Here is a 14,253-nt window from a genome sequence, read left to right as displayed (position 1 = left end):
AAGCTAACCTCTTATCTGAGTTGCGCACAATGTAAAAGTCGGTGAGAATGGGTTCTACCATCGAATCTATTTCCCAAATGAGATTGGACCCAAACAGCCACTAAAGTTTTAAGACTCTAAGTAAGATCATAGATTTTTATGTCTTATTTGAGTCTTAAAGTGCAGATTACTTGCAAGTTGTCTCTGAATATCTTACAGACACATTATTGTCACAAAAACCACAAAAGAGAGGGCAGTAATACATAGTACAATATATAGTAGGCATTCATAGAGGTGTGTGTGTTCATCTCTTACTCATGTCATGCAAACCTTTGTAGGGAATCAACACGAAACCTGGATGTTAGCAGGGAGCGAGTGGCTTTGGTTCTTCTTCCTCTTTAGCCCAAGGTTTTACTTACTTGCCTTTAACATTTTGACACTAACTGGTAATGGATGTGATTTTACAGCTGACTTTAGGTGGAGACTGTGGAACAGCCTTCACCCCCTCTTTTGGGAGATCCATTCTCTACACTCCCAGGAAAAAAAAGAAAAAAAAAATAGACAACCTTGAAGGCAAAGATGCCGTTTCCCTAGGGCACCTGGTGAGACCCCCTGCTTGCAACCCCACCCCAGTGGACTACAGAGTGGCTGTGTCATCGTGAAGGCACTCACCAGGGTGACAATGGCACATTCGGCCGTCAGCTGAGCAGCACTGAATAGTGTCCGAACAAACCGGTAAATCTGCTTCTGCTCTGGGTTGTGTTTGTCATAATCTGGTGGCACTTCGGATTTCTGGGGAAGGAAACACTTTCAGATGACTGGCCACCCAATAAAAACAGAAGAGAAATAATTAAACAACATCAGAAGGAGGAGGTTACCGAAAGAGGGTGAAGGTTTTCATCAAAAATATCTAAGAGCATCCTTCCATCTGGGTCCCTGGTGGGGAAAAGAAGAGAAAATGGAGTTTACTTTCTATAAGAATGTCATTCAAAATAAAATAAAAATGTATTTTGATTTAACATGTTTCAAGAAACTGAAGTCAGTGTTAAATGTAGGAGACGCTATTGGCTATCCATGAGTAATAATTTTTCTTGTGTACAATATTTAATCATTTTTTATTGAGCTATGAAATAAAGGTTATGAACCACATTTAGTTGAATTAACCTAAGTGAGAAAAAATTCTCGATTTTCAAATGAACCAAATCTAAGAAAGTAATAAACTTCTTTAAACATCTTGTTTCTAAGCAAAGGCTGATGGATATGATTAAACCATTACTATGTTGTAGTTGACAGGAAAGAAGTTCAAGGGTAAAAATGAACATTCAGTGTGTCCTAGAAACTAAAGTTTTTAAAACATGCAACTTAAACACTTCATAAGTTTCAAATTTTTATACTGAAAAACAAGAGGTGACACGTAGAAAAGCTTATTTAGTAAGCTATAAAACTATAAAAGAATGGCTCGTTGTTACCAGGCCAGTAAATGCCATTTAAAGTGGTGGCTTTCCCTGTGAAGCCTTGTGCGGGGCTCTTCCGCACTTCACCAGTGACAGCACTACTTTCATCTGTTTTATGTCACTTGCCTTCTGCCTAAAAACTGTTCTTTAAAAACCAAATTTGGAAACCACTGCTTTTAGTAAATCGTATAATCTCCAAGGTTTATGCTTCCAAATGCCGATTAGGCTTATGAATATCAGAAGCATACAGACCTCTCCCTAACACACACCCTTTGTAGCAAACACTACAATTTCTGCTCTACAAATTTATGGTCTGTATAAAAATAAAAGACAAAGAAAGATCTTAACAGAACAACTCGTTTTCATTACTATGTTTACACAACAGAAATTATTTTTAAAGCTTTGGGCATTCATACCTGTGGTCATTTTCACTAGTCTACAGAAAGACAGGCAACAAAGATTTAGATAAGCCTAAATAAAAGGAAGGTTCAACTAGGCAGGACCTGCTACGGTCTGAAAACATAAAGACAGCTCCTTCTGCTGTCCCAGCTGCACTTCCTTTATAACGACCTGGCTGTGAAGAATCAGCTGGTCTCTCCTCTCACGAAGAGCCTGTGTGAGAGACACAGCCCGGCCCTACATCCCATTTCCTTGGGCAGTTCTGTCCTGTTCAAGATTTCTGATGAATGAAAGACCCTAAAAAGCCATTCAGGATTCTAGAGAAATATTCACCAAAAGTAACTTTAAAAATGAAAACAAAGGATCAAAAATATAAAATGAGGAATAAGAATTTAAGCTAAAATGACTTTGAGGAAAAAAACAGACTCCTCTGAGAAACGGATTTTCCTCTCACTTTCACTGAAAGTTAGTATCCCAGCTGAACAGCACCCTCTCTATCAAGCAGCTGGATCTATCACCAGCTCGAGAAGTTAGCCCAAAATGATTTAGCAAGAAAAAGGTCTGCATAGTCATGCCACCTCTTCCCAAAGACCTTCAGGTTACAATCTGTTGATTTATCATGGCTGTTCACTAACATTCACTTTTTTTAGTTGGATTTTCCCCACTTCTACTTACGAACTTTTGGTCCATTTCATCACCATTAATCCAGTAGATTATATGATTAAAAGTCTCAGTATATTGCTTGGGTTCAATCCCCAATTTCCCCAATTTATTAGCTTTGCACTCATAAGCAAATTATTTAATTTCTCTGTGCCTTAGTTTCTTTCTTAAGATAAATGGAGATAGTATCAGTATCACCTCATGGAACTGTTTTATACACTAAATGAGATAATGCATATAAATAGGGTAGCCAGAGTAAATGCTTAATAAAGCTGGATCTTCTTACTTCCAACTGTGGTTATATATTAACTTTGAGATGCATAATAGTCTAAGAAGTGAGGAATCACTAATGCAAAATTGGTTTGAGAACACATTCAAGTTTCACTATGGTATTATAATGTTACATGAGACTTAAATGTTTGAAAGTTTGAACTGTTTTTAGAAACAGGCAGCAAGACAAAATCTGTACTTTCACTGATATATTATTCTGGGCAAGGTTCAAAGTTCCACTATGCTCCATTTTCTTACATCCAAAATTCTGAAGCGCCGGAAAGAACTACGAATGGCAATTACAATATAGAAAAAGATCATCGCAGAGAATACCTCTCCAAGTGTTTGCTTCCAGGTATTTGTGTTTTCCCACAATACTGTTCATTCACTAGAAGCTCCGTCATCAAAGCTCCACTCCTCTGACTTACCACAACTCTCCAAGGTCCCCTTTGTAAAGCAGACTGAAGGTGATGTGGCTCCCACCAAGAGCCATGCTACCCAGGAGCTAGCTGTTCTTGTCCCCAGGATGGGCCCACACCAGCTGTACTTGTTATATTCATATGACATATGAAAATGTTATATATCAATCAATGAAATATGACTGCAATGAGAGTGGCTCTATTCTCATGAAAATGAAGAAGGAATGCTTTGGAAACACCCAAGAAAAAGTTATCACTAAAAATAAATTTGTTGTAGATTATGTGTGGTCATAACCTGAAAGATTCTACACTCAAATTATTTTACAAACATCTTGAAAGTTTTCTCACTATTGATTTAAAAAAATATGGAAAGGATGAATTATAGGTGTGGCTTATAAAATAAAGCATTCTAACCAATGCACCATGCTCAAGGCAAAAGTTTTGATGCTGCATAAAAAATGGCAACAAATGTACTTTTTACATATTTTATGTTTAAGGTAAATTTTTTAAATGACTTTTCTGTGATATTCTGTTTCAGTTGACTTTTTCAGTTAAATAAATTGTTTCCAGACATATCAGAGAGGATTCTACCACATTAAAATAGTTTATATCTAAATTTACACCATAATTTCTTCTACCGGTTTAAAATTATAAGCATTTTTTCTCATGTTGAAGTTGCACAGAGTAAATTTTTAAAATAATATTTTATAAAGGAATGTTTAAACAAATTATACAGGAAATCAAGAGTGAAGAGGAAAGCTGAACACTACCAAGAAGACGTGCTCTGTTCTGCTGGCTTCAAACACAAACACCCCTTTGGTTTCCTCTGATTAAGAAGCAGTTTGGCACTTACCTGGGAAGTTTCGTAAATCATACTAACTCTAGAAATTCCATGAAAATATAACTAGAGAATATAAAGGTATAATTGAAAAAAAAAAAAAGAGAGAACACATAATAGGAGATAATGTATAATATTTTTAGCATAAAATTAATCATTCACATACCTGTTTTTGATGTGGTAATATATTGCGAGAGCTACACTGTAAAATAAAATGCAGAGTTCAATGTTTCATAAGCGTATCCTAAGTGTTGTATGTTATCTGTCTGACCATAAATATTTAAACTTAAGTAAAAGTCAAACAATCCATCTCAAAAGTCCCAATTAAAGCAGAATGCAGATCAAGAAATCCACTCTTAAAAAGAACCACATTCTTCAAAGTAAATCAATCTTGTACCCATTTCCAGCAATTAAATCTTTTCCAGAAACACCAAAACTTCAAGAGGCATTTAGAAACAGATTTTCTTTCTACTTGAAATTTTAAGCTTTCTTCATTTGTAAAATATAGACACTATGTAAAAACAGGTAGTGCAAATCAAGCACCTTTAGAAATTTCCAATGTATTATCTCCTCTCTTAGAAAATGTTTAGTTTATTTATAACTACAAGAAAAATGTGGGTATCCCCCACAGTGGTTTGCTGTTTTTTTTCTCTTGCATCAGTAATCTCTTGGCAATCCACCTAACTTATTCATTTACTTGCTAAAATAGTAATATAAATTCTATTTGTAACACTACCTTAAAATTTTTAATTTACATTTTAAAGGATCTGAATTTAATGAAGACACTTCCTTCCCCTGAATATTTTTTTTCAAATAATGCTTTTCTGATTTAAAAATTATTATGTTCATAATAACTTCTGGAAAATATAGGACGTATAAAAAAAAAAGTAAGCCCTCTGCCCAAAGACGACTACTTGAAGATGTATGGATATCTGTTTCTGTCTCTCAGTTATATGTGGAAATCGGTTTACATCCTACTTTTGTCCTCATTAATATTTTTCTTACCATTAAAGTATGCGTGAAAAACAGGACTTTAAATGGCCTATTATATTCCATTTATATAGTTACTGAATAATTATTCCCCTACTATTGAACATTTAAGTTGTTTCTAATATTTTGCAATCATAATTAACACCAAACTGATATTTTCAGAGACAAATATTTGTGCAACCTATGACTATATTATTTCCATAAGAAAACCTTATGTAATGGGAATTACTCAACCTAAAATCATTAATAATTGAAGGCTCCCCACATTCGCTGACAAGTATTTTTGCAGGAAAAAAATGGTCCAGTGTACTTCCCCGTCAGTGTCTGTTTTAACCTTACATTTGCTGACACTCACCTTGAATATTCTGAAAAAATATTCTCCAACTGGATAGGTAAAGTATACTTGTTTTCAATTTGAATTTCTCTGATCACCTATCAAGTTGGCAGTGTTATTCATGTTCACTGACCAATTTTTTTCAAATTTCCTCTTTTGTAAGCTGTCCAGGTCATTCCACTATTTTTGTTTTACTTTAAAATTTATTTAGGTGACCAAAATGTATTTTTTAAGCTCCTAAGAATATTGGTAACTGGCTGTATGAGACTGTGTTCTGGGTAGCTGGGGCACAGAAACTGCCATCCAGGCACGACACGAAGGAAGACGGCTCAGTCCTAAACACAGCTTGCTCAGCGCTGGATTTCAAATAGCTCAGAGGCTTACCTATGACTCACTCACTTACTCTCGTCTTCCAAATCTCTCTCCAGAACTATTCATTCAAATGATTTCAGGTAAGTGTTAAAAGTCCTTACGAGCAAATGGCAATATATCCTCTTTCTCCTAACACATTCAAGAGCATCTAAGCTGATAAAAGGAATTGTAACTTGGGTGAAAGGACTTCAGAATTAAATAATAATAATGTTTTCAAGCATATATTAATTGCCCTGATATTAAATGCATGAGATAGTATTGATCTATTGCACAAATGAGAAAAATTCAGGTTCAGACACTGGATACCAGGATTTCTGACTCATGAAATGGTTTTGTGCCCATGTTCTAACATGTTGCCTCTGAAGAAAAGGATGAAATTACCATTTAATTCATTTAATAGCCATGCTGTCTGACTGCTTTCTAATCTAATGTCAGATTTAGATTGATGTTTCAAATGACTGGGTTTGGTGTAGTGACTAATTTGGTCGCTTTGACTGATTGAGAAAGATAATGGCTCTTGCTTCCTCCGTGTGGAGTGTGACAAAGGAAAAATATCTCTGGACCTGAAGTCGGAACAACCTGGGTTTGAAACCTGGATCCTTCATTTATTACAGTTCATTCATCTCTCAGAGCCAACATTTCCTCATCTATAAAATTAGGACAATTCAACTATAGCACAGAGATGTTATTATAACCAAATGAAATATACAAAAGTTATTTCAAACATAAAATTCCAAAACAAAAGTCTTTATCATCATGGTTATTCCCCTATCAGCAATGTCATCTCAAGCATCTCATAATTTGCTTGCAAATTGACTTAAAATCTTCAGGATAGGTCACTATCTTCCAAATCTCCTTGAGCCAACTGCAAGACTGGACATTATCACCCTTAGGCCTCCATGAAAAATAGAGCCACACTGTAGGACAATTTCCACTTTAGGTTATATCCCAAAAAGTAAGAAAACCAAGCTCAGAATTCACATACGGTACAGCACTAGAGGCCAGTTTAGTCGGTCATCTTGGAAGAAGTTGCTGGGGGCAAAGTGCAGTCAGTTGAAAACTGCATCAGTTCCACACTTCAGGCTTTGGAGGCCTGGTCATTTCTGACACATACTCAGAAAATGGTGAGGTTTCACCAAAGGTGGACTGGAGCCAAATCAGAAGTACATTTGGATCAAAGGGTTTGCTCAACTGCTTTTGCCACATAGCTGGGAATAAAGAAATGCTATTTTCCTGACCAAGAAAGCAAAACAGATTTGTGACTGTTGGCACTGTACTTGTAGGAGTCTAGAGCTAACTCAGGAAAGCATGTGACAAGCCTAAAACCTCTGAAGACCATGAGGCGGTGGGTTCTGCCAGCGCTGAGGAGCTGAGCCAAGGAGGTGGAGGCAGGTGGGCAAGCAGCTGCTGTCCAACCCTCAGAGGCCCAGGTCCACAGACGATTTGGCCAGCCGTGTGAATGGGGATCCGTCTCCCCCCCATCCTTTCCTTTAATCACCATTCCTACGTCTGGTAGGGAATTCTGGCTGGGGGGTAGGAGGGGAGACAGAGGTCAGCTGCAGAGGGGTGGGGAGTGGTTAGCAAACCCTAAATTCAATACCACAGCTGTTGGCATTTAGGGGAAAGATGGGAAAATCCAAGTTGTGAAAACAGAAATGGTGCCTATGAAAAGAATGAGCACAGACCGCGCCCACTTTTTACACTTCAACTTTCCATTTACTGTTAGAACAGCACTCACCCCTCCATGCACTTCTCAACTAGAATTTGTAAATACATGTGTTCATTTTGGCAGCCCACAACTTAACGGGGTTTCTTTTAAAACTCAGGTTAGAAACTGATGTTTCAAACTCAAAGGATTTTCTCAAAGAAACAAGGTCATATTTGGTTTTCAGGAAGGAAGTTCAGCCCAAAGATATGTACCATGTACACAATAAAGCTCAACTGTATTAATGGTTTTGGCATTTTTAATGTCTGGGGGGAGGGGACCAAGAAGAGTTCTTGGGTTTAGGGAAGCAGAATAAGCAAAAAAAAAAAAAAAACAAAACAAAAACCGGTGCGGGATAAGTTCTGGGCACAATTTTAGAACAGGCAGCATTCAGATTAAGCTTCTTCCTACCCCGTTTTGTCTCCCTTCTGAGTATCCCTTTCTCCTTACACCTTCAAACACCCTGGCTGGGGCTCACCCAGGCCCGCTAACACCCTGAAATGTTTTTTTACTCTTTAGCTCTTTGATTAGGACCCAGCCAAGAGTGAGATGGAGGCATTTATAGGGAAGGATTCTGATCATCCTACTTCAGTTAGGGTCCACCCTGCTCTGAGGTCCAAAATACACTTTTGGGAGTGGGGGGTGGGGGGAAGGGCCCTTCTTAAAATAAATGAACTACTGACTGACAGAATTTCACATTTAGGTAGTGCAAAGGAAATGTCTTTTGGATCAGGGAAGTCATAGTATCCACACTGAATGTTTTGTTTCAACAGTCTGCTATTTAACTGGGCCAGCTTTTCAGCTCTTTTTCCTCCATGTATTAGTCTATAATTTAGAAGTTTCAAGGAACTTTGGTGGGGGACGGAGAAGAACTGTCCACTTACATGAGGAGTTTTCAACCTTGGCTGCCTACTACAATCTCCTAGCGAGGGTATTAAAATTCCAGATACCAGAGCTACACAGCGAGACATTAAACTGCTGATAGCATGCTTTTTAGCTCCCAGATGCCGCCAGGGTATAGCCAGGGCTTGGAACCACTGATTTGCACAGCAGAACATTCCTAACTTAGGTGACGCTGACATATCAAAGTGTTATCCAGTCTTCCCACTAGGCTCCTAAGTGTCTATGTCACAATCAGTGGCAATTTTAAGTTACCCAAGGGTAAAGTGTTGAGTAAGTGAGTCAGATCCATTTGTAAATCCCAAGAGCTCCTGCTGGCCCTGAGTAAAGATGCCTTCTGCTCCAGTTGGCCTCCCTTCCTGTCAAAGAGCATCCCAGGATTAAAGAGAAGTTAGCAGCTTCTCTTCAGGGCTCTCTGGTACTTGTGCAGATGCCAAAAGCCACATGGTACATAGATCTTCAGGGCTTTCCACTTCTCTCCACAACTACTAGTGATTTACTCTAGAAAATACTTCCAAGAGGTACTGTACCTTCTGTGCTGGCAGTAAGCCACGGCACAAAGGCAGGAAGTGGCTTAGTCAAGGTCACACACTGTGGAGCTCTGACATGAATACCTCTTCCAGGCTGCAATCATAGACTGTTTGGGTTTATGCCCACTTGTTATTCATCAGGCCCTTAAAAGCCAAGATAATATGGAAAAAAGCTACATTTCTACTCAGATCTTAGGAAACATGCAACCCTTCAGGAGAGAAGGCAGCTTCCCTCGAAGTGGTTCCATCTTCCACCTCCACCTGCCCCCTAGAGCGGATGATGTCCACAGAAGACTGCTACAGTCACCGCTGCCTGCCTGAGGCTGTGATTTATTGTCACATATGGTCACACTAAAAGTAGGGCTTCTAAGTCTGAAAACGTAACCCACTCAAATGAAAAAATACTTTTTATTTAGAAATTAAAACACTTACATCATACACTAACCTGGACTGTTGCTAAATGTGAAATTTCTTAAGCACGTATAGAAATAAAATACCCCAGGTTTTTGGTAGTTGAACTGATGACTACAGACCTCAGCACATAGGTTTTCTGGGATCTCTGTCAAAGGTCATTATCATCACAATGCTAATGGAAATAAGAGAAAAAACAGTGTTCCTTTCTTCTTATCTTCCATTTTAAAATTAGGAAACTGAAGCCCAAAAGGGAAAGAATTTTATCCAAAGACTCCTCTTCCTCCCTTAAATCCCACTTTAAAACAAGGCCACAAAGAGAAGGGTCTTATCTAAACCCTCCCTGTTGTCGAGAGAGTCAACATCAAAACTCAGATCTTTCGACTCTGGGCAAATATGCTTTCACTGTCAGGCCTGCTTTCTATGTAGCCTCGATTCTTAAAGGGAACCACAGAAGCCCTGCTTTATTTCAGAGGTAACATATTAGCAGACTTACTCCAGGATGGCTTTAATAAAAGGTGGGAAGGTAGCAAGTATGCACAGAAATCAAATACATGCTTTCATCTACATTGAAAATAATTTTTAAATTTGCTTTTATGTAAATGGTACAAATATTCTGAACACTCCACATTTTAACTATCAAAGTCACTTTTTAAACAGATTTCCTCAAGAGTCAATGACTTTCTCCAGCCCAATCTTAGCACTCTCAGACCCCACAACCAACCAGTTAACTGTCAGGTTAAGGAGTAGAAAAAGCATTCAGTTAAGCAAAACTGTGTGTACCTACCATTTAATTGTATACTTGAGGTTTGGTTGACTGACTGTGCTATCATCTAGGAAAATAGTGGAGCAGGAGCTGTATTTCCTCGATATTTGTCCTGGAGGATGCTAGAAAACAATGGCAACAAACAAGGACAATTAAATGAAGCTCAAAATTCTTCCAAGCAACATTATCCCCCTAAACTTGATATCAGACCACAGGGGGAAAATGTGTTAGCAAAAAACAAGAATACTGCCAGCAAGAACAGTACAAAAATATTTTCTTCCTACAATGAAACTCCTTGTTCTTCCCCATGTAAAAGTCACCAAAACCACTGCTGGCCCCAAGCCTCCTTCAGCGGGAGAGCAGCACTCGCTTGCAACCAAGCATCAAAGAGTATGTTACAGAGTCCATACAAGTCCCTGGCCCCGGGGCCGGTGTAAAATAAGAAACACACTGCTCAGTACATCAGTGAAAGCCTCTAATTAAGGCAGCATCACAGTTTTATGCATTGAGATCAACTGTACCCATTTTCTCTATTCTTGGGGTACAGCTCATTTGGAGGGCATGGAAAATGCAACCAATATAAATTTAGATCTCCTGGTTAATCTACTTGAATTTCAGGAAATGAAGTTAAAAAGAAAAAAGTATTCCTTTTTCAGGAGCATAAGACATTTTAAAGGGGACAATTTCTGATTCTTTGGAAAATACAACCAATGAATGACCTTCAGGTGGTGCCTGTTTGGACTTATGACTGGTTTTTCACAAATGTATAAAATATGAGCTCTCTGAAGAACTTCAGAACTGAGAACTACTTCTGAAAGAAATTACTAAAGAAAAAAGAATTTAAATTATACACTGATGATACTTAATTGAATACTAGGTAGATTTTTGGCAATATGTGGGCATATGATTAGTAAATATTACTTCAGATATTTCTTGTTCAAAAGCAAGTTAGGGAAAAAAAATCAAATCATTCAAACAAGTTCCTATTTGCCTGGTACTACGATGACAGTACAAGTGGCATTTCCAACAACCAATACAAATTATCCCTCAGGTATAATAAAATTGTCTGCCTCCACTGCCGAACTGCAACAAAATCCTCAGTGTCCACACTTTACAAGGAAGCCCTGTAAATCAGAGACCAAATGCCCTATTCCACACTTTAAAATTTACTTCTCATTTCATAAGGTTTCCTTTGTAATAAAATTATGAAAATATGCAATATCTTAAGAAATACAAAAATAATGATATAAATAGGATCTCTCCCTCAAAACTAAACAATAAGTGGGAAATATTTGAAGTATCCAGTTCCTTAAATCACAGCTAGAGGGCACTGCACTACTGAAACATTACAACCCTCCCTACCATTGGTTTTATATGAATAGCGCGTGGGTCAGAAGGAAATAACTAAAGTCAGAAAATTCAGTTCTTGGGCTTTCCTTCTTAAGTGCACACTGTTCTGTGCCTATGTAAGAAAAGGGCACAAAGAAAACTTGCAAAGATCAAGTTACAATTTGAATGTCAATTTTAAAATGGCATTATCACATCCAGCAAGTTAATCACAACATTCTCATTAAGACAACCCAAAGGCACTAAAAATTATTTTTCTCTTCTTAAGCTCTTATAGCACTCATATTTAAGTCACACAAGACACACCAAAAACTCAGAACGTAATATAGCTATTAAAGGTCTTATGAAATTTTTCTCATGGGTGCAAAATCTCAACAACGAACAAAAACCTCAACAGATATTATGTTTAACACCAAAATTCAGTAATTAATCGGTTAATTAATTTGTTAATGAATTTTCAGAGACACAGGGTAATTTTAGGTATAATCCCAAACATGAAGCAAAAGGACAATAACTCACTTTTTTTGTGTGTAGTTTCAATTATTCTCTCTGACATAAATTTCACAAGATTAAAATGTGATGGGAACTGCATGAGGATCAGAATCTATGAGAGGAGATGAGAGGTGCACTCAGGTGAACACAATCTCCCTTCACAGTCTAAGAAACTCCCTTCCATGAGCCCATGGGCAGGCACACCCCAGGGCACACACAGTCCCTAAAGGTCAGGGTTAACTTGAGACCAGCTCCACAGAGCACAGCCTCCTACTCTTCAGGGTTAGTGTGCGAAAGCTCCCGATTTTCCAGGGGAACATCAACCAAGTTTTTGAACTACATTACAGTTTCCAAAATTGAAAACAAATCTTAGGTAGTAAGTTATGAAGATTTTTAGTTGCAGGGTGCCTCATCCCTCTAAAATATCATGTGGATGTTAAGTCACATGTTGAATGTCAGGACTACAAGATTCAGAGAATGTAAACTTCTCTGGATCTGAAATTCACATTACTAAAAAGCTGAAATAATTAAAAGCCTGTAGCAGAAAAGCTCTTGACTCTGGGGTTGCCTTCCTGCTTTAGTTTCTGTTTTGAACCGTTCTGTGTAGCAGAGGGAGGAGACTAGTCCGGACACCAGCATCTTCTGAGTGCAGCACTACTGTGTGTGTCCTACAGCATGGACAGCTTGACCTCTGCAATGCGTCTGAAGCATCAGAGACACATGGACATTCACAGAAAAATGTGTTCTAATTTGTTAACTATTTTTAATAAGCACAGAGTACAGTCTTAGTGTCATATAATACTACATTAATTTAGCTGTCCCATGATTCTAAAAAGTGAGTATGCTTGCACATGTGTACGTCTGGCACATATACACTCTTCCCCTTAGGCTCCAGTCCTTCCTCATAAATACTACAGCCGTGGTGCACCGGAGAGCAGCAGGTGAGGACAGGCACTAGAGTCACAACCCCAGGGGTGAACCTGCCGTGGCCATAACCAACTCCGTGAGCGGGCAAGCTGCTTCGCCTCCCTCTCTGCACCTCCACGTCCCTGTCTGTAAAACAGAGATGAAGATAACAGACCCTACCTCACAGCGTCATTATGAGGAGTAGATGAGTTAATATTTGTAAAGTGCTTAGAGCAGGGCCAGCACATAGTACTTGTTAAATAAAAAGTACATTAAACATGTCAAAAAAGTGGTGAGAATGGTTTTGATGCTAATGTCTGTTAACAGATCAGAATATCAGAAGTATATAGAAGAAAATGACGAAGACACTGTTTTACTGGAGAAGGAAGAGCATAGCAGTATAGTTAGTTGGCTTAGACACCAAGAATGACAGCAGTCTTGGTGAGAGAGCAGATACTATAATGCCAACCATAAACTGCTTGGAAGGAGAGCAGAGAACAGTCCAATTAGCGAGAAGCCCAATTATGGGTTTTAAGGAAGTAAGCTTTAAACTACTATTCAAAATATTTTGAGAAAGAAAAGTTTATATCTTTGAAATTGTGTGTATTTTACAAATTAAGTACTAAATATGTAGAATAAAACTTCAGAACTGGAGTGAAGACCATCTAGTCCACCTATTCATACCATGTCCACAGCATAAAATAACCTATTACTTCTACCAAGATCCACTAACACACAGTTGCTGGGCTGTATATTTAAGATGATTTTATTGAAGAGTTATCACCTGCCCCAAATAATGAGATTATTCCTTTCTGTGACTCCAAATGTCTGATAGATACAAAGATACATACACACACGTGCATGCACACAATCTAAGTGTAGGACCAAAAGAAATGGAGGTCCAGAGATACCACAACTATTCTTCTCCCAACTATTCCAACCTCCCTCGCCACCTTCTCAGTTCCTCTGTCTGCTGCCTCACCCTGAGCCCCCCACAGGCAGCAAGCATCTCAGGAAACGGAGAGGCTCTGCGGCAAGCAGCCACTCACTCACCCACTGCTTCCTCCAGCCTGGAAGATGAACCTGCAGTACTGCCACACTCACCTCCAGCAGAAGACCTACATTCTCTAGGCTGGGGCTAGTAGGACTCCACTTCTTCAGATTTTCTGAAAGTTGGTTCACACTCTGCACACAACACCCATTCATAAGGAGCTCCGGGTTCTACTGCAGTGAGTACTTTCAGCCCAGTTCCCTCCTAGTTTCCTTCTATCCTTCTGCTCCTCAGTCCCCTTTTGTGGACTCCACTTCTCTCCACTCAGTGGAAGGGAACAGTCTCTTAGCCTCCCTGTGCTCTCTCCCCCCAGGAGACCCTGCTCTATTCCTGTTCAACTTCTTCCTGCTCTCCTATGAGAACCAAATCTCTCCTCCCTGGCCCAGCCTCTCTCCTGAGCTCTCCACCTCAATGTTCTTTGTAGGTACCT

The 14,253-nt window shown here is 38.7% G+C and overlaps 1 protein-coding gene across 3 annotated transcripts in view; it reads right to left on the bottom strand.

Moving 5' to 3' along the window:
• CCNY (cyclin Y) overlaps nt 1-14,253 on the bottom strand; it is a 298,139-nt gene that overhangs the window by 33,923 nt on the left and 249,963 nt on the right. For all 3 annotated transcript variants that reach the window (XM_029953203.1, XM_029953205.1, XM_029953204.1), the window contains 4 exons: nt 10,049-10,149; nt 4,186-4,221; nt 858-915; nt 652-771 (listed from right to left, as the gene is read on the bottom strand). In XM_029953203.1, coding sequence (XP_029809063.1) covers nt 652-771; nt 858-915; nt 4,186-4,221; nt 10,049-10,149 — 315 coding nt within the window. The remainder of the gene's footprint in view (nt 1-651; nt 772-857; nt 916-4,185; nt 4,222-10,048; nt 10,150-14,253) is intronic.

The sequence above is a fragment of the Suricata suricatta genome, chromosome 10 (assembly GCF_006229205.1).
Source record: "Suricata suricatta isolate VVHF042 chromosome 10, meerkat_22Aug2017_6uvM2_HiC, whole genome shotgun sequence".
Lineage (NCBI taxonomy): Eukaryota > Metazoa > Chordata > Mammalia > Carnivora > Herpestidae > Suricata > Suricata suricatta.
The sequence above is the reverse complement of the archived record's forward strand: the minus strand, read 5'-3'. Positions and strand labels throughout refer to the sequence as shown.